This window comes from Vigna unguiculata, chromosome 4 (genome assembly GCF_004118075.2).
Source record: "Vigna unguiculata cultivar IT97K-499-35 chromosome 4, ASM411807v1, whole genome shotgun sequence".
NCBI classification, from domain to species: domain Eukaryota; kingdom Viridiplantae; phylum Streptophyta; class Magnoliopsida; order Fabales; family Fabaceae; genus Vigna; species Vigna unguiculata.
In genome coordinates this window covers 36,212,217-36,235,326 of record NC_040282.1, presented here as the reverse complement: position 1 = coordinate 36,235,326, position 23,110 = coordinate 36,212,217, and the positions used below count along the sequence as shown (strand labels likewise).

The following is a 23,110-nucleotide window of genomic DNA, read 5'->3' as shown; positions in this document are numbered from 1 at the left end:
TGGGTTGTAGGATGCTGTGGAAACTGCCAGAATCAATTAGAATAGTGACTAACAGGTTGTGAATGAGGCCAATGAATTTTAATGTTTTAGGGGATGGGTTTCCTGTTAGAGCTTGATGGGATAAATGAAAGTGGATGGTGTATGGGATATTAATGATGATTGTAGGGTCAACACAATAGTTTTGGGGGCTCTCCTGATTATCCAATAGCAATAGAAAACATGAGATATAACATTTGTAACCTGGTGTAAACCTTTCGTTACAGTTGTAACATAGTCCTTGGGCACGACGCTCTTGGAGTTGGGTTAGAGTGAGACGTTTAACGGATATGTGAGAGGATGTGGTGTGGGTATGGGAGGGACGAGTTGTGGTTGTAGAAGGAGTAATGGTGGCATTAGGGATAAAAGGGTGATCAAGTTTGGGTTTTAAGTCTTGCAGTTTATCATTTATTATAATTTGGTCAGGCCAATATCTTGGGATAGGGAATATAGGTTAAGTATGGTGAGTTTTTGTCAAATATTAGGTTTTAGACTTGATAGAAAACAATTAAGGATGGTATTAAGGAATACATTTCATTTTTTTTTAAATGAGCTTTGTATGTTGTGATAATACCATGTTGTAGATTGAAAATATATGCTTGGTGGTTGGTGTAGGAGGATGGGCCAAAACAAAGTTCAAGAGATCGGGTGAAAGGTGGCAAGTTGGTAAATAGGTTTTTGTGGTGCATCCACTTAAACCAGCTAGGGCCTCTCCTTTCATGTGGAAGACAATCATAGGTAGTATTATGTTTGAGGGTATTTGGTAGAAGGTGTAATATTGTTCGACCTGGAGCAACCAATCAAGAGGATCAAGACCTTCAAAGAATGCAAGTTGTAACTTGGGTAATCTAATAAGTAGTGGTGGGAGAAAATGATGTTGAGCTTATGTGGTCATGGTGGTGGTGTGGTGAAAGTGAGCATTCATGTTGTTGGTGAGAAAAGGGTATGGAGGTGGTGTTGTGAGATTCACCATGGATTGAAAATGTATGGTTTGTATAGGGGAGCTAAAAGGTAGAGTGACAAGAACGGGGTAAAGCGGAAACCTGATTTATGAGAGAATGGGAGGATTGAATGGACTTATTTATTTCTCCTCTAGAGTGTTTTGGCGATGGTCGTGTGACTCCATGTGGGTTTTAATGTTTAAAAGACGCACCTAGATTGTTAGAAAGAGTTCTTTCAGTTCCTTGAATTGAGGTTTGTGAGGCATTAAGGAAACATTGAAAACACCAATGTTAGGGTTTTGCGATAACTATACTAAGATAATAGTAAAAGGGAAACTTGGTATAGCAAAATGGTTCTCTGTTTTATTCTAGCAAGCAACCACCCTAAATAGGGTATTCTATTTGGGCCCAAAGTCCCCTAAACTTACAAGGAAAATAAAATGCATAATATTTTTTGTGTTAACTAAAAAGTGAAATCCTTCATCCATTCGAGCTATCCACTTGTCTTGTGGTTCTGTTTATTGAAATGACCATGTTGTATCACTCACTGTAAAAAAATTGATGAACAAAGGAGAGTTTGTGATCCTAGTTTCTGGATTTCGATTCAAAGCTTAGATTAGATTATGCGATGCGTTTTGGATTCATCAACTAATCGATACCATAGAAAATCATGGACTCAATTAAGTCCATATTAATCAAGGGCAGACCATTGTTGGTGTGACATAGGGGAGCCACAACTCTCTCAAAAATTTTAATTTATATATAAATACATATATATATATATATATATATATATATATATATATATATATATTAAAAAATTATATATTTTTTAAAATTATATTTATATATTATTTATATTAAGTTTAATAAAGTTTTTTATCTTCTTGTCCATTTTATTTATATATATGTATTGCTTAAAAAATAAAATAAAAATCAACTATGACAAAAAAGGAGTAGAGCTTTGTCTTTGATCATAAGGTTCTTTCACAGTACATCATCAAAAAAGTATGAGGGTATAAAGAAAGATAAAAAGATAGATTGGAAAACAAATATTGGACAAACATTAAAAAATACATTATCACAATATCAATATCTCTCATGAATCAACGTTAGTATCCTATTATTATTTGTGTTAGGGATGGGCATGGATTGGATATTTAATGATCCAATCCACATCCATTTTATATCCAAATAATTGGATTAGATTTTTGACCCAAATCCATTTTTTTAGCAAAAGTAGTTTGGATTTTTTTAGAATCCAGATCCAAATATTTGGATCAAGATTTAAATCCAATCCAAATATTTGGATCAAGTTTAAAATCCAGAATCCATTTTTAATAAAAGAAATTTAAATTGAATTTCTTAAAACTTGTGTCATTAAGGCTCGAATGACTCGGATGGGATCAACGACCCAGACGAACCCGACAACCCGGACGATCCAGACGGGCCCGACGACCCGAAAGACCCAGACGGGCCCGATGACCCGAACGGGCCGGACAACCCGAACGGGCCCGAAAACACAAATAGGCTCGACGACGCGAACGGGCCGGACGACCTGAATGGGCCCAACGACCCAGACGGGCCAGACGACCCGGACGGACAGGTCCAAATAGTCGGGCCGAATCAGGTAGTCGGGCACGTTCGAATCGTGGGGCCTGTCTGGGTCGTTAGGTACGTCAAGGTCATCAGGCCCGTCTGAGTCGTCGGGCCCATCCGGATCGTAGGGCCCGTCCGGGACGTCGAGCCCGTCTAGGTCGTAGGGCCCGTCCGGGTCGTAGGGCTCGTTCGTGTCATCGTGCCATTCGGATCGTAAGGCCCGTGTAGGTCGTCAGGCTCGTCCGGGTCGCCAGGCCCGTTAGGCTCGTCCAAGTCGTCAGGTCTGTCCGGATCGTTGAGCCCATTCGGGTCGTCCGGCCCGTTCGTGTCGTCGTGCCCATCCGGGTCGTAAGGCCCGTGCAGGTCGTCAGACCCATCCGGGTCGTCGGGCCCGTACGGGTCTTCGGGCCCGTCCGGGTCGTCGGGCCCGTCTGGATCGTTAGGCCCATCCGGGTCGCCAGGTCGTCAGGCCCATCTGGGTCTTTGGGCCCGTTCGGGTTGTCAGGCTTGTTCAGGTTTTTGGGCCTGCTTGACTCGTTCGGGTCTTTGGGCTGCTTGACCTGTTTTCGTCATTGGTTCTGCTTGGTCCGTTCGGGTTTTCGGGTCCGCGTGACTCATCAGGTCATTGGGCCTGATCGACTCGTTCGGTTTGTCGGGCCCGCCTATCTCGTTCATATCTTTAGGCCCGCCCAACCTCTTATGGTTGTCGGGCCTGTCCGATCCGTATAGGTCGTCGAGCAAGGCCTATCCAAGTCTGAATATAGCATAGTTCATCTCAACTTTTAGTTTAACCCAACTAAAAATTTAAATTGAAAATTTGGATTGGATTTTTTGGATTATCCATATTTAAAAATCTTGATTTATAAAATGGATATCCAATCCATAAAATATATAAAATGTAAATTAGATTGGAATCCATATCCATTAAATGGATTTTAAATGGATTAGATTTTTAATAAAATGGATTATAAATGGAGTGGATTGAAGCAAAAGTGGATTGGATCAAGAAAATTAAATTTTTTGCCCACCCCTAATTTGTGTATTTATGATTCTTCTATTGCAATATTTCTCTCAAATTAGTATAACATTAAATTATGAAATTTAGCAATTTTGTGTTTTTTGCTGCATATGGTAAAATATGTAAAATTTTATGGATGTATCATAGGCTTCTTTATGAATTCCATAGTGAAGTTTTTTTGTCGTCTCATCCGTTTTATTTATATTTATTTATTTATTTATTTATGTGTATACCTTAGGAGTTTTCAAATAATAACACCCACCTAATGACCCTCATCATTTGCCCACCAAGTTCCTCCAAGAGGTGATCTCGCGCAGCGAGTACTTGACTCGCTTAGTATCCAATTTCCTTTGAGCTTTTTGGATTTTATGAAAATATTTTCGTTCAGCGAGAAAACTGACTTACCCATCAACCAAGTAACGGAGTGAAAATTTAAGAATTTTTCCTAATGAGGTCATATCTCGTCTAGCGACCTAACCATCTTGAGTCCTCTAATTTTTTAGAAAATATTTTAACTCAACGACATTACCAATTGTCGGGCAACCCAAACACTTGGTAATCAAATTCGCTAAGCTCGCACAAGTGAATCGTCTTGAGTTCTCTCGAATCTCATTTTCAAATTTTTGATCATCAGGTGGTGACTCATCCAAATCTTCATAAAAAATTTAAAACATTTGTTTTTTACTTTTGCAAATTTAGAATTCTTTCAGTTTTTTTTTGTTAATTGTTGCATATTGACATTCATTTTTACTTTAATAAATACATATGACTAAAATCAAATACGTATTCAATTATCTTAATTATTAATGAAGATTAAACAAAACTAGCAAAATTAAATTTTGTATTAATATTGTAATTTTTTTTTCTTATTTTTATGGTACTCAATAAATATACCAATACTTGTTATATTTAATCAACTACTTATTAAAAAAATTAAGAAACTCTTATACTATGATAAAATTATTTATATGTAATAATTTGATTACATTTTTAATTAATGTATAATCTCTAACTTTTAATTTGCAGCTCCTAGTATCAAGAAAGAGTCAAAGTGCAAAAATAAAGAAAATGAATAAATTTCAAGCAACTCTAGGCAAAACTGACATCAGTGCAACTGGAAGGTAAAGTTGAGGCTTAAGCCACCACACTAGCAAACCTATTGCAGAAGAAAACCTCAAGCACAAAACCTTAGGCTAAGCCATGAAGATCCCTTCTTTAGCAAGTTATTTCAGGAACTACAACATTGAAGTATGAGGCTTGATCCATATAAGAAACCCACCTAGGGAGGAAACTATACAACTGGAGCCACAAGTGCATTACTGACACTGTCTTGGATAATTTATAAAAACAGAGTTGCACCCTTGTTTAGAGAGACTTTTTGTGAGGGTTCTTTTAAGAGATTCCTATAGAGTTTTTGTAGACACTTTCCCTTGTACTTAGTAAACATTATTTGAGGGTAAAAGAAGAGACAATTCTTCCATATGTTGTAATGTTCTCATCTAGTTTGAGGAGCTAAGTCTTTTTAAGTGTTGAAGCAAAGATGTAACTCCTTTGGAACTCTCTTACACTACAAGAAAATGCCTTATTAACAACTAATTTTAGTGACCAAAAGTTGTTAGTCACTATAATGACCAATTTATATATCAAATTACAAAATAAAAAACTATTGGTTACTAAAATAGTTACTATTATGAATAAAAAAATTATAATTACTCTCTAAATTGGGTTTTAAAATTTAGCTACCAAAAGAAATTGGTCACTAAACATTAGCTACCAAGGTTTTTTTTACCAAGGGAATTGATTTCTAATTTAGTCTCTAATTATAATTTTTTATTCATAATAGTAACTATTTTAGTAATCAATAATTTTTTATTTTGTAAATCAGTATCTAAATTGGTCATTATAGTAACTAACAACTTTTGGTCACTAAAATTGGTTATTAATGAGATATTTTCTTGTAGTGTTGTATAGTCTTCTTTGGAGTGGAGCTCCATCCCGATTTTGTTCTTAAAAAGCACCTCGGAAGATGGAGGAAAAAATAAGTATTTAAACTGGACTTGACTTCAACTTCTAAGTGATGTGAGAATTATTGGATATACGAGAACACATTTAAAGAAAATTCCTAAAACATGTTTGATTGTATCTTTATAAATAAAATTTGCATCAACAAGACACGAAGAATGGTGGAAAAATTTGACTTTAACACGTCTTTTAAATTTTGAAATCATCCCTTGCCTGAATATGTTTTTAATCCAATTTTAACACTTTAGATACATACTATTTTTGACATCAAATATGTTTTTATACTTTTCATGGAACCCAAACACTCTTTTATTCAACTCAAACCAGTTATACTTTGTGTTTTTTACTAAAACCTTGTGGTATTCAATCCCCAAATTTATTGTTTTTAAGTGATTATGACAAGTCTTTGGTTTCTTTTTTTAGGTTTGCTGTAATGAGAATTTTCAATTTCCTACAATTATTGTTTTACGTGATGATCCTTCCAGTCATTGACAAGTCTTTTTATTTGCTTCGTGGAATGTGATATGGCCAATACACTCCATAAAAAAATTCCACTCTGGAATGGGATTGCTCAACTCTTTTCTAAGTTTTGAACATTATTTTATTTACTGTCTAAATAAAATAATGTTCACATCAAATATTATAATAAAATCATATGAAATTGAATATAACTAACGACTGAAAACAAAATATTAGATTTTTTTTTATAATGACTTTTGTAATTCACTTTTATTAAGATTTTATTGTATCGTAATTTGTTTATCTAAAACCTAGTTCAAACACCAGTAAAAAAATATCTATCACTTAAGTCATAATAGTTAGTTAAAAAATCACATTCCTTTTATTTAGATACTGTAAATTATTGAAATAAAATGTTAAGTCAAGATACAAATTCCTTGATAATTGTATTAGCTTTTAAACATGACAGAAATAAATTTGATAGATAGTTGTACTAGCTTTTAAAAATGATAAAAATAAATTTGATAGAGTTAATTTAATTTTTTATATCAATTTTATACTAAAAGAAATAAAATGGTGGTATCTGAGTAAAATTTATGTTTCTTCAATTGACATATATAGGATGTTGTGAGTAACGTTGTGCTTCATTTATTATTTTTAATAGTATTTGAATCTTTGCACCCTAGACTCTATTCACCTACCAAACACAACTACCACGCAATTCTCAAATCATTCAAACAAGCTAAGTTTCATATTATACTTCTAATGCAAACCCCGTTTTATTTCTGTGTTTTAACTATATAATATACATGAATTCTTTTATCTTTTATTTTTGAAATTTTATTTGCTAAGAGAAACTATTTGAGATAGGAAAGTCACAAATATTGTTGTGCTTATTAAAAAAGGAAATTTTTAAAACAAAAAAGAAGAAGTTATTATTGGATTATTTATATTTACATAACTTAACATTAATTTATGAATTAATATAAAACTGTAAGAAAAAGACAACTATATATATATATATATATATATATATATATATGATATGTTTTTGATTGAAAAATTAACACAAAATTATTTTTCTTTTCATAATCTAACAGATAATTCTCGTAAACATTTTCTGTTTGAGAGTGTATGTGATGGTATTAAAGTAATAAAAGGCTAATTTTAACCAATAATAATATGAATATGATTTTGTCTTCTCTCATATCTTGACTTGACTCTTCTTTTGGTAGGCTTGTACTACGTACGTAGGATCTAAACTTGAGTTATGTGGTTGTGTTGTATTTCGTTTTCTGTAATGCGATGACCCAATTTTCAAAGTCTTCTTCATTTTGTTCCACTATACAATTTCCACATTTATTGTTTGACGTGATGACTGCTCCAGTCTTCTTCTCCAAGTTTTTTAACTTTCATGAAACTATTATATAAACATAATAAAAATCATATGAAATTGAATGTGAGAATAATACAAATCCAAAGGGTTTTAGTATGGTCATACACTCTTGTCACGACAATCAACACTAAGTCTCAACACATCCTAAAAATTTCCTCCTTTACACAACCACATTTGCTATCGCATAGAGTCTCAACACTTTCTTGAATATATAAATGAGACACGAAATCAATTGACACAAAAGATTTAATATTATTTCTAATTCAAAACCTTACAAAATTATGAACTTTCATTCTTATATAGTAATATATTTTTTTATTCCTTGATAATAAATAATATATAGATATTGAGATGCTAACATAATTTAAGATGTCAAAATTTAAAGTAGTACGAATATAGATGTCAGGGTGGGTAGGATACATATAGTAGTTCTCTCGTATCTTATTTACTGGATAATATTCATCTCTTACCCGTTCTTATATCGGTACGAGTATCTGTGATGCAGATACTCGCATATTTTTCTAATATCTATGGATATCCAAGAGTACCCACAAATATTTACAATAAAATAAAATAAAATATTCAACAATATATTTTAACTGTAAATTTAAATAAAATACAATACATAACATTCATAAATTTTAAACAAAGTCTAAATAATTTATTTAAATAGTGTTGAATGACCATTTATAAAGAAATGAAGATTTTTTTAAAATTAATTGATAAAAAATAACTCATTTAAGATCAATGTATTAATATTTTAATCATATTTTTTTAAACTTAAATTACAGTATATAAGTACGAGTATCCATAAATACAAATACTAGATATCTGTACCTACTTTGTTAATCTCCAAATATATAAAATATATGTATCCATTACCCGTGCCATGCGTATCTATTTGTAATATTCGTTTCTATTCTTTACAAATTTCATTCGAATTCTTTTGACCTACCAGAATATGAACTTATTTGGATTTGTAAATCGAGCACCCCTGTAAGCAAGTTAATACATATCTAACTTTTCTAAGTTGTGAAGCATAAAAGAAGTTATCTTTTAAGTATTATTGTACTTTAGATTTATTTGAAAAGTGAAGAAACAGCATAATGATATTTGGTTTACCAAAGAATAACTGACTTTTCAAAGTCTTTTTGTTTTGTTTTGTTTTGGAGAAGTCGTGTGTAAGGGACCACCTCACAATACAATTTCCACGTTTACTGTTACGTGATTATGCTTCCAGGCTATTTACAAGTCTTTTCCAACCCTTTTTGTTTCTTTCGTGGAATGTCATATAAATGCATTTCATGAAAATTTCCGCGTAGGGGAAGGGATAGTCTTTTCCTTTGTTATTTTATTTACTTATATGATCTATCTAAATAAAATTATGTTCACGTAAAATAGCAAAGTATTAAAAATCATATGAAGTTGAATCTCACTAACAACTGAAAACAAATATATTAAATTTTATTATTTTTTAGAGACTTGTGTATCTTTTTATTAAGATTTTTATGCTATTTGTAAATTGTTTTTCAACATTACAGTAAAAAGATTATATCAAAAGCATAGTTCAGACATTACAGTAAAAAAATATCTAAAACTTAAGTGACAAACGTTCATTATTTAAAAAATATATTCTTTTTTATTTTAGACTCAGTAAATTACAGAAATAAAGTTTGAAGTCAAGATAAAAATTCCTAGAATTGTATTAGCTTTTAAACATTATAAAAGTTTATGATAAATTCTAGCTTTTTATTCTGGCTTTTATTGAAGACTACCCTACAATAAACTGCTGGGTTTTTATTTTATTGGGATAGAGCGGGAAGAGTGAAAACCTTTAAATAACTTATACCGCCTTTAACACAAAACTTTGGCTCTAGTTATAATTGTTTCTATATGTCATTCAAATTTTTTATGTCTTCATGTGAGGTTTTCGAATAATAATTTGATTCCTAAGAATCTCTTCCTCAACTAAGTTAGTTTTACAATGAGTTTCTATCACAATATTGACATACTTTGTTCTGTCCATTTATTTCAATGTGTTTTTCCTCTAAATGTAATTCTTGATGGATCTTATCCCAACAAAATATACTTGCAAGTTAGTCAAAATCAAAATATTTAAATAGTAAGATTCTATAATTTTACATAGTATGTACGAATTAGATTATACATATAATCGTACATAGTAAAATGGGTAAGATCATCCTACAAAATCGTAAAATGATATAAATCTACATCTTTTAAAACTTTTTGTTGATCGCTTCTTCATCTTCTTGAGTAAATGCATTCAACTTAAATTAAACCTACCTAAGCCTAAGCCTAACTAGAAGTTAATGTAATTAAAATTTTCTATTTTTAGGTGTGTTATCACTGTATTTTATCCAATTAAAAATTAATATAATTATTATCAAAATTTATTTTCCAATTAAAAATTAATACAAGTTGCAACACCACAACACTCAATTAAAACTTAGGGTTAAATATGTTTTTGGTCCTTTAACTTTTAGTGAAAATTGGAATTAGTCCCTCTTAAAAATTTTGGACCAATTTAATCTCTCATCTTTATAAATGCGTGGATTTAGTCATTTAAACCCAAATTTTTTCAAGTTTATTTGATGTTTCAAACACGTTTCTTAACTAATATTGAAGTGAAAATGTGTCAAATGGTATAAACTAATGGCGGATCTTGACCAAAATTATTGGGGGAGCCAAAATAATATACTTAAAATTTATATATTTAACGTTACTATTACTAATTCAATAAAAAATAAATAGATAATTTAGTATAGTTATAACTATAAAAGAAACTTCACATATACGAAGAATTATCCATTATTTTCATATTCTTGAACTTATCAAATTATTCAATCATAACTAAATTTTTCACCTTTTTTTTTTAATATAAATAACCATATTATCTACAAGTATTCATTTTCTATTTTACTAATGTACACATATCGATACAAAAGTCATCACAAACATTTTATTTCATTGTTATGCGGTGACCAACTATATTGTCATGTTTTGATCTTCACTTCTCTTTTATCAATTTTAAAAAATAGATTTATTCTTTTGTTTTTCATCAATATACCTATTTAAAAAATAAGTTTAAGACTAACAAATAATTTATCATAATCTAATAAAAAATTAAGAGACAACAAAAAATTATGATAATCAAGTCCACTTAAAAATTGTTTATAAAAAATCACATAATACATTATTTACTCTTCTATATTCATAAAAAATAATATACAAAATGTCATGAGATAAAAGATAGTGTTAAATATTAAACAAGTATTTCACTGTCAAGTGACACAAGTTTTTTTCTTTAAAAATGGAAGAAAAGATATAAAGAATGAGAACAAAAATAATGAGTTTCTGTTTAACTTTTTTTTTCTTTGGTAACAAAAGAAATTAGGTAAAGGTGAGAGATGACTACAACATATGAAAAACTCAAAAAATAATAAGTAGAAAAAATAAAAATTATCTTAATAATTGTTTTGATTTATTATATTTAATTTTATATTTTTTTATTTATTAACATTAAATATTATACTTTATAAAAGAAATAAAATAATAATTAATTTAATTTTCATTAATTTTTCAATGTAATACTATCTAATTTAAAAAGATACATTTAATTTAAATAATTTAAAAAGATACATTTAATTTAAATAATTTAAAAATATACAGAATTTAAAAAAATATACATATAATTTAAAAAAATTAAAAAAAAAATTGGAAAAGTTTGGGGGGGCCGTGGCCCCCGCCTGCTCCTTATAAGCTCCGCCTCTGGTATAAACAAACTAAAATACTATAATGAAATGTGTTTGAAATATCAAATAAACTTAATAAAATTTTGTTAAAAGAACTAAATCCACGCATTTATTTAGTTGAGAGACTAAATTGATTCAAGATTTCTAGGAGGGCACTAATTCCAATTTTTACTAAAAATTTAAGGATAAAAAACATATTTAACCTTAAAAATTAATATAATTAAAATTTTCTTTCTTTTAGCCACAAATTTTGGATAAAAATGAAACACTTATTTTGCCTATATAATTTCATTTCAATTATCTTCGTATCCCCGTACCTTATTATTTAAGTTTTAAAGGTTAAAATTTGATTATTTTCTACTTCTACTAAAAACCAATAATCATACCTGTCAAACTCAATATGGTGGTAAAGAAGATGATATTCTTGTTATTCAACTACTAAAAGAGGATATGTTTTTATTAATGTGCTCCATGAGGAGATAGAAAATCCTTTTGGTTTTTGTTTTAAGTTTAATGATTTATATTAGATAAATTAAGTTTAATGATGTATTGAAAAGATGATGAATTTTATAAACTTAAAATTTGATTAAAGTATTGACGGGAATTAATTTTATTTTGTTGATGTGTGGTTGATGATATATGTTATGTTTGTATGAAAAAGCAAAATTTACTATCTGTGTCACGGTTCCATGATCTTGATTTATGATTATACGAACCAATGACAACCCTAAGCGTAATATTAATTTTAACTAACTTGTATTTGCTTTGGTCTTAAAAGTCAACATCAAGACAAATCTAACTCTGATACAATATTGTTAGAAATTTTGTGGAGGATAACCAATGACTCATCGCGGATGACCCAAATTTCAAAGTCTTCTTGATTTTGTTTCACTATACAATTCCCACATTTATTGTTTGACGTGATGATTGATCGAGTCTTCTTCTCCAAGTTTTTTTTTTTTTTTTACTTACATGAAACTATTTAGATAGAATCATGTTTAGTACGAATTTAGATATTAAGATACAAATAATATATAGATATTAAGATGTAAAAATTTAAAGTAGTGTTCAGTACGAATAGAGATATCAGGATACGTACATACACGTAATAGTTCTCTCGTGGAGGTAGAATACAAGTAATAGTTTTTTCGTATTGTACTTGTTGGATAAATATTTGTCCCGTACCAGTTTTTATATTGGGTATTTGTAATGTGGGTACCCACATATTTTTTTAATATCCACAAATATTAAAGGGTACCCGCGGATATTTACAATAAAATAAAAATATTCAACAACATATGTAAAATATAAATTCAAATAAAATACAATACATAACATACGTAAATTTTAAACAAAATCTAAATAATCCATTTAAATAATGTTAAATGACCATTTACAAATAAATGAAGATTTTCGTAAAACTAATTGATCAAATATAACTCATTCAAGATCAATGTATTAATATTTTAATCATATTTTTTTAATTTAAATTATATAATAACGGATATAGGTATTCATGATACAGATATTAGATACTCGTACCTGCCTTGTTAATATGCAAGTATATAAAATACTTATATTCATTATCCATAAATATCTATTTATATATTCATTTCCTACCTATTACGAATTTTATTGATAAGCACGAACTTTTTTGCCATACCAAAATACGAACTTATTTGGATTTGTAAATCGGGCACCCCTGTCAGCAAGTTAATACATATCTAGCTTTTCTAAGTTATGAAGCATAAAAGAAGTTATCTTTTAAGTATTATTGTACTTTAGATTTATTTGAAAAGTGAAGAAACACTATAATGATATTTGGTAACTGACTTTTCAAAGTCTTTTTGTTTTGTTTTGTTTTGGAGAAGTGGTGTGGAAGGGACCATCTCACAATACAATTTCCACGTTTACTGTTACGTCATTATGCTTCCAGGCTTTTTACAAGTCTTTTCCAACTCCTTTTGTTTCTTTCGTGGAATGTCATATAAATGCATTGCTCAAGTCTTTTCCTTTTCTTTTTATTTACTTACATGAAACTATTTAGATAGAATTATGTTCACATAAAATAGCAAAGTATTAAAAATCATATGAAGTTGAATCTCACTAACAACTGAAAAAAAAAATATATTAAATTTTATTATTTTTTAGAGATCTGTGTAACTTTTTATTAAGATTTTTATGTTATTTGTAAATTGTTTTTCAACATTATAGTAAAAAATTATATCAAAAGCATAGTTCAGACATTACAGTTAAAAAATATCTAAAACTTAAGTGTCAATCGTTCATTATTTAAAAAATATATTCTTTTTTATTTTAGACTCGGTAAATTGCAAAAATAAAGTTTGAAGTCAAGATAAAAATTCCTAGAATTGTATTAGCTTTTAAACATTATAAAAGTTTATGATAAATTCTAGCTTTTGATTCTGGCTTTTATTGAAGACTACCCTACCGCCTTTTAACACAAAACTTTGGCTCAATAGTTATAATTATTTTTTATGTCTTCATGTGAGATTTTCGATTAATATTTTTGATTCTTAAGAATATCTTTATCAACTATAAGTGAGTTTTATAATGAGTTTCTACCACAGACATACTTTGTCCTGTTCATTTATTTCAAGGACAGTGATATTTTAATAATTTTTTATTATAACTTAAAAGTAATATTCTATAAGTAATTTTAGAATATAAAATAATAAGAAAATGGAAAAAATAAAAAGTTACGTAGCCACCTCAACTAAAATTATAAGAAATTCAACACCAACACAAATTGAACTCTGATATCATTGTTAAAAATTTTGTGGAATACGGATGACCCAATTTTCAAAGTCTTCTTGATTTTGTTCGACCATACAACTGCCACATTTATTGTTTGACGTGATGATTGCTCGAGTTTTCTTCTCCAATTTCTTTTTACTTACATTAAACTATTTAGATAGAAACATGTTCACATAAAATAGTATAAACATAATAAAAATCATATGAAATTGAATCTCAACAATTGAAAAAAATTCTAATATTATATTTTCTTATCTTTTTAATGACTTGTGTAATTCACTTTTATTAATTAAGATTTGGAAGTTATCTTAATTTGTTTTTCGACATTACACTCAAAAATCATATCTAAAACTTAGTTCAAACATTACACTAGAAAATTACCTAAAGTTTAAGTCATAATCCTTAACTATAAATAAATAAATAAATAAATAAATAAATATATATATATATATATATATATATATATATATATATATATATTTGTTTATTTTAGATACATTAAAATACCGGAATAAATTAAGATGCAAATTCCTAGGTAATTTGTATTAGCTTTTAAACAGGATAAAAATAAAATTGATAGAGTTAATACAATTTTTTAGATCATTTATACACTAAAAAGATTTTAAAAAATAGAATAGAAATATATACGCAAATATAAAAATTCATATTTAAATGGTTGAAATATAAAAAGTAATGAAAGAACAGGAAAACGATAACTATGGTAAAAATTTTGGTTGATATTAATAACACTTAAGCAAAAGTAATTAATATAGCAAAATTTTAAGTTGTAAAATATGAAATAGAAATAATAATATTATTTAGCTCTGGAAATGTTGTAAAGGTGTTGCTAAATAATTTTTGTAATTTTGCATTTTATAGATTGAATTATTTTAGAATAGTTGCAAGGATTGAATTGTATGTTAAAAAATGTCATTGCTGTTTTTCTAAGTATGAATTCAAGAAAAGAATGCCAGCCGCAGTAATTCTCAGTTTGGTGATTTATGAACAGTGCATAGATATAATGTTTAATGAATAATGATATTTTAAATTATTTTTTTATTATTTTTAATTCATCAATTCAATCATTCTGATCACATCACAACACTAAAATGTAATGAGTTAAAAGTGAATAAAAAAACGGATAAAAATATCATTTTTCATGATTTATATATATATGGTTATGTAGAGTGCTTTAGTCATCGATACCTATCCAGTTTGAATACTCACTACTGCATTTTATTCGTCACTTTTCCTTTCTCATGATAACACCCACAACGATGTCAATGAAGAATCCAGTTCGATTAGGATTGATGATGTTTATGGTGTGTGTGGTGTCGCAGGTTGTTCACGGTGAACAGAAAATCAGATGCATTCCAGAGGAGAGAGAAGCACTCCTCCAATTCAGGGCTGCAATCGTAGATGAGTACGGCATGCTCTCTTCGTGGACCACTCCTCACTGCTGCCAATGGGAGGGGATTCGCTGCACCAACCTCACCTCCCATATTATAGGCCTCCACCTTCCCGCTGGGTTTCCTGACGAATATGATTCTGAATATAAATATATGAGGGGAGAGATCCACAAGTCGTTGATGGAGTTGCCACAATTACAATATTTGAACCTCAGTTCTAATTTATTTGAAGACAGTCACATCCCAGAGTTTCTTGGTTCTCTCAAAAACTTGAAATACCTTGATCTCTCTTCATGTTATTTTGGCGGAGAAATTCCAAGTCAGTTCGGCTCTCTTTCTCATTTGAAATACTTAAATCTTGCTAGTAATTCTTTGAACGGTTCAATCCCTCATCAGCTTGGAAATCTCTCCCAGTTACAGTGTCTTGATCTTTCCTACAATAATTTTGAAGGAAATATACCATCTCAACTTGGAAATCTCTCCCAATTGCATGAGCTCTATCTTGCATCAGTATATGGGATTAACTTAGCCCATGAAGGTAAGTGGCTCTCAAATCTCTTTTCTTTAACCCATCTTGACTTGAGCTCTGTATCAAATCCTAATCCTTCTCATAGTTGGTTGAAAGAGATTGCGAAGCTACCTAAACTAAGAGAACTAAGTTTAGTTGATTGTAGCCTTTCCGATCATTTCATTCTCTCATCCACATCTTTTAAGTTCAATTTCTCTACTTCCCTCTCTGTCCTTGATCTTTCTTGGAACACCTTCACGTCAACAATGGTATTTCAGTGGGTGTCAAACATCACTTCCAACCTTGTTGAGCTTGATCTTAGTTATAACCTCTTGAAGGGTTCCATATCAAGTGATTTTGTCATGGTCATGAATTCGCTTAGGCACCTTGACCTCTCCTCTAATTCTTTCAAGGACAAGGATTTGAAATCCCTCATGAATTCATGCACCTTACATTCTTTAAACATGGCTGCAAACAATTTGACTGAAGACCTCTCATCCATTCTCAGTAATTTGTCCGGTGGTTGCGTTAGACACTCACTACAAGAATTTGATTTGTCACAAAATCAAATTACTGGCAATTTGCTTATGCTTTCAGGGTTTTCATCTCTAAAAGAATTGTTTCTCAATCAAAATAATTTAAGTGGAGAGATACCTCAAGACATCATGTTACCGCCTAACTTGGAGTCTCTCTCAATTATGGGAAACTCTTTTGAAGGTGGAATCCCAAAATCATTTGGGAATGCATGTGCTTTGTGCTCATTGGATATATCTTATAATAGCTTGAGTAAAGAGTTTTCAATGATAATTAATAACTTATCTGGATGTGCTAGAAACTCATTACAAGAGTTGAGTTTGAGAGGAAATAAGATCAATGGTACCCTTCCTGACCTTTCAATTTTTTTAACTCTAAAAGGATTAGATCTTAGTGAAAATCAATTAAATGGAAAGGTATCTGAAGGTAGCAAATTGCCATCTTCGTTGGAGTATTTGTCTACCCAATCCAATAAATTTGAAGGTGGAATTCCAAAATCATTTGGAAATGCATGTGCTTTACGTTCACTGGATATGTCAAATAATAGCTTGAGTGAAGAGTTTCCAAAGATAATCCATCATTTGTCAGGATGTGCTAGATATTCATTGGAAGAATTAAATCTAAACATGAATCAAATTAATGGCACACTGCCTGACTTCTCCATATTCACTTCTTTAAAAAGATTATATGTTGGTGAAAATATGCTAAATGGATGGATTCCTAGAAATATTCAATTTCCACCTCAGTTAGAGATACTCGACATTCATTCAAATTATTTAGAAGGTGTGCTCACTGATTACCATTTTGCTAATGTGTCTAAGTTACAGGAATTGTATTTATTTGACAATTCATTGGCCTTGGTATTTACCCAAAATTGGGTCCCACCTTTTCAGCTGTTCTTTATAAACTTGCGATCTTGCAAGCTAGGTCCAACATTTCCCAAATGGCTCAAGACACAAAATAAATTTTATTATATAGACATTTCAAATGCTTCAATATCAGATGTTGTTCCAGAATGGTTTTGGGCTAATTTACAATTACAAGAAATGATAAGTGTGGATATTTCATACAACAATTTACGAGGTATAATTCCTAATTTTCCACCAAAGTATCTTTTACACTATGTGTCACTTGGATCAAATCAATTTGATGGTCCTATTCCTCAATTTCTACGAAATTCTGGAGTCCTTGATTTGTCAAAAAATAAATTCTCAAGTTCTAGTTTGTTTTTATGTTTGAATGGTACAATTGAGACTTTGTACCAGTTAGACCTTTCAAATAATAGATTATCTGGACAAATTCCAGATTGTTGGAGTCATTTCAAGTCATTAACTTATTTGGATCTAAGTTACAATAATTTTTCAGGAAAAATTCCTACTTCAATGGGTTCACTTTTTGATCTTCAAGCATTGTTATTGAGAAACAATAACTTAACAAGTGGAATTCCTTTGTCTTTGAGAAGTTGCACAAAACTAGTAATGTTAGATATGGCAGAAAATAAATTATCAGGAATTTTTCCTGCTTGGATTGGGAGTAGTTTAAAAAAGCTGCAATTTTTAAGCTTAAGAAGTAATAATTTGTATGGAACTTTACCAATACAAATTTGCTATCTCAGAAACATTCAACTATTGGATCTCTCAATCAACTACTTATTTGGGAAAATTCCTAAATGTATAAAAAATTTTGTTGCAATGGCTAAAAAGACGTCTTCAGAAGGATACCATCATTATAGTTACCACATAGGCAAACTTGGAGGCACTAATTCGTATGAGTTGAATGAAATCTTGATGTGGAAAGGTTCAAAACAAATGTTCATGAACGAAGAGCTATCTCTCTTAAAAAGCATCGATTTCTCAAGCAATCACTTCTCCAAAGAAATTCCCATGGAAATAGAGGATTTATTTGAATTGGTTTCATTGAATTTATCAAGAAACAATTTAATAGGAAAAATTCCTTCAAATATTGGAAAACTGGCATCACTTGAATTTTTGGATCTTTCAAGAAATAAACTAGTTGGTTCAATTCCTACTAGTCTTGCTCAAATCAATCGACTCACTATGTTAGATCTATCACATAACTATCTATCCGGAGAAATTCCAATTGGCACACAATTGCAAAGTTTCAATGCATCGAGTTATGAAAATAATCTCGATCTTTGTGGACTACCACTTGAGAAATTGTGTATTAAACCGGCACAAGATAAAAATCTTAAAATTCATCAAGATGAATATTCATTTCTTAATAATGATTTTCTCATCAGTATGGCATTTGGATTTGTGATAAGCTTTTTGATGGTATTCTTCTCAATTTTATTCGAGCGTTCCTGGAGACATGCCTATTTCAAGTTCTTGAACAAATTAGCGGACAATATTTATGTCAAAGTAGCAGTCTTCCGTTAATACTAAGGTGGATAAGGTAATGATATTATACTCCTTGTACAATTTATTTGGTCTTTCACACAAGTCTTTTTTTTTACTTCTATATATCTGTAGATGAAAATAAAATTAATAAATAATGATAGTATCTTGAATCATTTTTATGATTATTCTTTAAAATAAGTTATTTGTCAATAAAGTAAATAGGCTTATACTTTCTTTATATGCTTGTGGAATCTGTATATTTTAAATAAGTGGGTTTTAAAGAAGTGATTATTTAAAAATGCATATTTAAAAGTTTAAATAAATTATCTCATTGGTGAGTCCTATAAATATTGTATATATACACAATGTCGTCAAAGTTTGCTTTTGCGTGTTGGTCAGGGAGTCGTGATAGTGGTGTTTGCTCCGTGTTTGTGCTTCTCCAAAGTTTTGTGTTGTCACTCTTCGTGAAGGACGGTCAAAGTCGGTTTGGTCACTACGAATCCACCTTGTAATACTCCCTACGTGTGACAGGGTTTTAGTTGCGCCTCCCTCACCGTTATAGTGGCAACAATGGTTTTTTGAGGTAGTCCTCCCTTCGTTATGCTGGCAGTATCGTTTATGTGTGATTTTCGAACCATAAGACTAACTTGTAAGGTGAAAATTATATTCACTTATATATTTTAAATTGGTCTTATTTCTAGTTGACGTAGGATTATCAATAAAGTTTGAAACATTGGTTGTGTGTGTTAGTTTTACTTTGCCTATGCTTTGTTTTAGTTTGTAAAAACAGATTTTTTAATTTTGAAATGTGATATGTTGGTTTCGATTTCTTGTGTGTTTGGGGCTGTGTTTGTTGCCTCTTTTGTGGCTGGGTACGATAAACTTGGTTAGGTTTTTATTTGATGTCGTAATTGTTTCTGAAATTTGGTAGATCAAAATGCATGTTGTGGACACGGTTTTCAGTGTGTAAGAGTTGATGTAGTTTATTATCCTTGAAATTGGTGTTTGATCCTTATTGGACATTTGCTAATCAGAGAACATGTTTGATGCTTAATGGTTTGACTATTGGCTTCATTAAATTGAATGTACCGTGTATTATATAGGCATTATTCTTGTTGGGTTTCACCGAAGCAAGCACTTTAAAAGTTATTTTTTGCAAAAGTTTAGCATGCCATGAATTTTAAGATTACTAGTATTGTATTAGGACGTAAGTCACCAATTATTTTAAAATATGAGTTATGTTGATTTAAGTGATGAACTATGTTATATATTTTGCAAACCTGTGGCTGGAGTTATTTTTGTGGACATTGAATTTATAGTGGTTAATAGTTGTTACATTTTCAAAAATTAAGTGATCATCTTACATGCATACTTTCCACCATCGACACTGTCAATATTCAATTTTGTTTAAATAAATAAATTTATTTTTGAAAAAATAAATAAATAAAAATGTATTTTAGGTAATGATAAATAAAAAATGTGAATCAAAAATTTTCAAACTTAATTCTAACAAAACAAGAAATAAAAAAAATATGAAAAAAAGTGAAAAAAAGGAAAAAAAAATAAAGAAGAAAAAGGGAGCCTAAAAACATATTTTCATTGTTACTCTTTGTTTTTATCTTTTCTACCATTTGTTTCTGATAGAGAAAAGAATAATATGATTCTAATAATTAGAAGATTAAATTATACTTTTGGTCTTTCTATTTGTTAAGAAGTGTCAAATCCGTCTTCAAGTTTTTCTCTCTCTCAATTTGGTCCTAGTTTTTTTTTTAAAATGATTCAATTTGGTCATTACCATTAGTTTAACTAAATAATGTTAAAGTCAACGTCATGAGTCAATTTGTAATTTTTTTTATTTTTAATTTTTTCAGATATTTATCATTTTTTATTTTTTGTACACATGTTACTTCACATTCGTGTCACGTGTCAAAACTATTCAATTTGATCCCTATATTATTTTTTTAGTTTCACTTTAGTTCCAATTTTTGTAAAAATAGAACAATATTGTCCCTCTTTAACTTAAGATTCAATTTACTTTTTGAATAAATCTTATAGTTATATTCTTACTGAAATTAACATTTTTATTAAATATTTCTAAAAATATTTTTAAATTAATTGTATACGAAACTTTAAATTTTGGTTTTGTTTTGAATATGAAATTTACTTTCTAAAGTTATGTGTGACAAGTTATTTGATTTTTAATCTTCAATAAATTTGTATATGACACTATACCTTTATATGATGACAAAAATAGAATCATTTTGATATGTGATACAACTGTGAAGTAACATATGTAAAAACAATTACAAAAAAGTTACAAAAACAATTCAAAAAATTCAAAAGAAACCACAAATATTATTATATAGTTTGATAATTATATTAACTTTTAATCATATTTTTAAAAACTTAAATTTATAATACTAAATATATTTTATTATTTAAAAAACCAGTACATCAAGATATAAACAACTTAAATATATAAATAATAATTCATAATAATAACTAATAATAAATAATAGGTACAAATATATAAATAATTATTATAAATAAAAATAAACATTATTATTTAGTTTGATAATTATATTAAATTGTAATGATATTTTGAAAACTTAAATTTATAATACTAAATATACTTTATTATTTAAAAAAGCAATAAACAACTTAAATACATTTTTATAATAATAATATTATTATTTCAATTTACAAAATAAAATATTTATACTAAATTTTATTTATAGTTTAATAAACATAAATTTATTTTATAAATATTTTTTAATTCCGTGAATTTAAAATATATAATAACAAAAAAATTAAATTTAAAATTTAAAATCTCTAAAAATCTTAAAAGAAGATAATGAAGTTTGAAATTGAAATTTAAAATTCATAAAGTTCAAAAAATATTCGTATTTAAGATAGGATTAAAATTTAAAGATGAAGAATTGAAGAATTAAATAAAAATATGTCAATAATTTAAAATAATAATAAGATAAATTAAAATGATATATAATAATAATAATATAATGATATTATTAATAAACTAAATAATAAAATATTAAAAACAGTATTTTATTTAAAATTGTAATACACTTACGTTAGTTTAAATAATATATTATTAAAAAGTAAACATTAATTATTTTTTAACTTTTAAATGTATAAAAAATCTAACGATTTTAATTTTAATCATTTTCTATTCATATTAACATTATCAAATACTAGTGTAAATATAGGCGTTATCGCGACTGTGTGTACACATTTTTTTAATATACATAATATTATATTAGTAATAGATGATATTGTAATGTTATTAAGTTAATAAATAAAATAAAATTATATTTATCAAAAATAAAGTGAAATGTATGAAAAAAATATGAGAAAATAATTGTTGATGAATAGGAGAAAAAAGAAAAAAGAGATAAGTAAATAATTTTTTAAAAACTTGTAAAAATATAACAATATTGTCCTTCCTTAACTTGAGATTCAATTTACTTTTTGGATAAATCTTATAGTTATATTCTTACTAAAATTAACATTTTTATTAAATATTTCTAAAAATATTTTACAATAAGGAAACAATGACAACACCAATGTTAGGATTTTGCAATAATTATACTAGGATAAGAGTAAAAGGGAAACTTGGTATAGCAAAATGGTTCTCTGTTTTATTTTAACAAGCAACAACTTTATTTTAACAAGCAACAACCCTAAATAGGGTATTCTTTTTGGGCCAAAATCCCCTGGACGTACAAGGAAAATAAAATGCATAATATTTTTGTGTTAACTAAAAAGTGAAATCCTTCATCCATTCGGGCTATCCACTTGTCTTGATGTTCTGTTTATTGAAATGGACCATGTTGTATTACTCACTATAATAAAATTGATGAACAAAGGAGAGTTTGTGATCCCAGTTTCAGGATTTCGATTCAAAGCTTAGATTAGATTATGCGATGCGTTTTGGATTCATCAACTAATCGATACCATAGAAAATCATGGACTCAATTAACTTCATATTAATCAAGGGCAGACCATTGTTGTTGTGACACAAGGAGCCACAATTCTTCCAAAATTTTTAATTTATATATACATATATGTGTATATATATATATTAAAAAATTATATATTTTTTAAAATTATATTTATATATTATTATGTTATTTATATTAAATTTAATAAAGGTTATTATCGTCTTGTCCATTTTATTTATATTTATTTATATATATTTATTGTTTAAAAAATAAAATAAAAATCAACTATGACAAAAAAGAAGTAGAATTTTGTCT

General features: G+C 28.8%; 1 protein-coding gene across 1 annotated transcript; it reads left to right on the top strand.

Moving 5' to 3' along the window:
- Positions 1–15,231: 15,231 nt before the first annotated feature.
- On the top strand, positions 15,232–19,538 carry LOC114181738 (receptor-like protein EIX1). The gene is made up of 2 exons (XM_028068272.1): positions 15,232–18,888; positions 19,233–19,538. The coding sequence occupies exon 1, from the start codon at positions 15,282–15,284 to the stop codon at positions 18,870–18,872; it is 3,591 nt and encodes a 1,196-aa protein (XP_027924073.1). The 5' UTR covers positions 15,232–15,281; the 3' UTR covers positions 18,873–18,888; positions 19,233–19,538.
- The last annotated feature ends 3,572 nt before the right edge of the window (positions 19,539–23,110 follow it).

Bases quoted from the DNA above. Each gene is read 5' to 3' on its own strand.
- LOC114181738 (XM_028068272.1), top strand. From the start codon at position 15,282: ATGATAACACCCACAACGATGTCAATGAAGAATCCAGTTCGATTAGGA.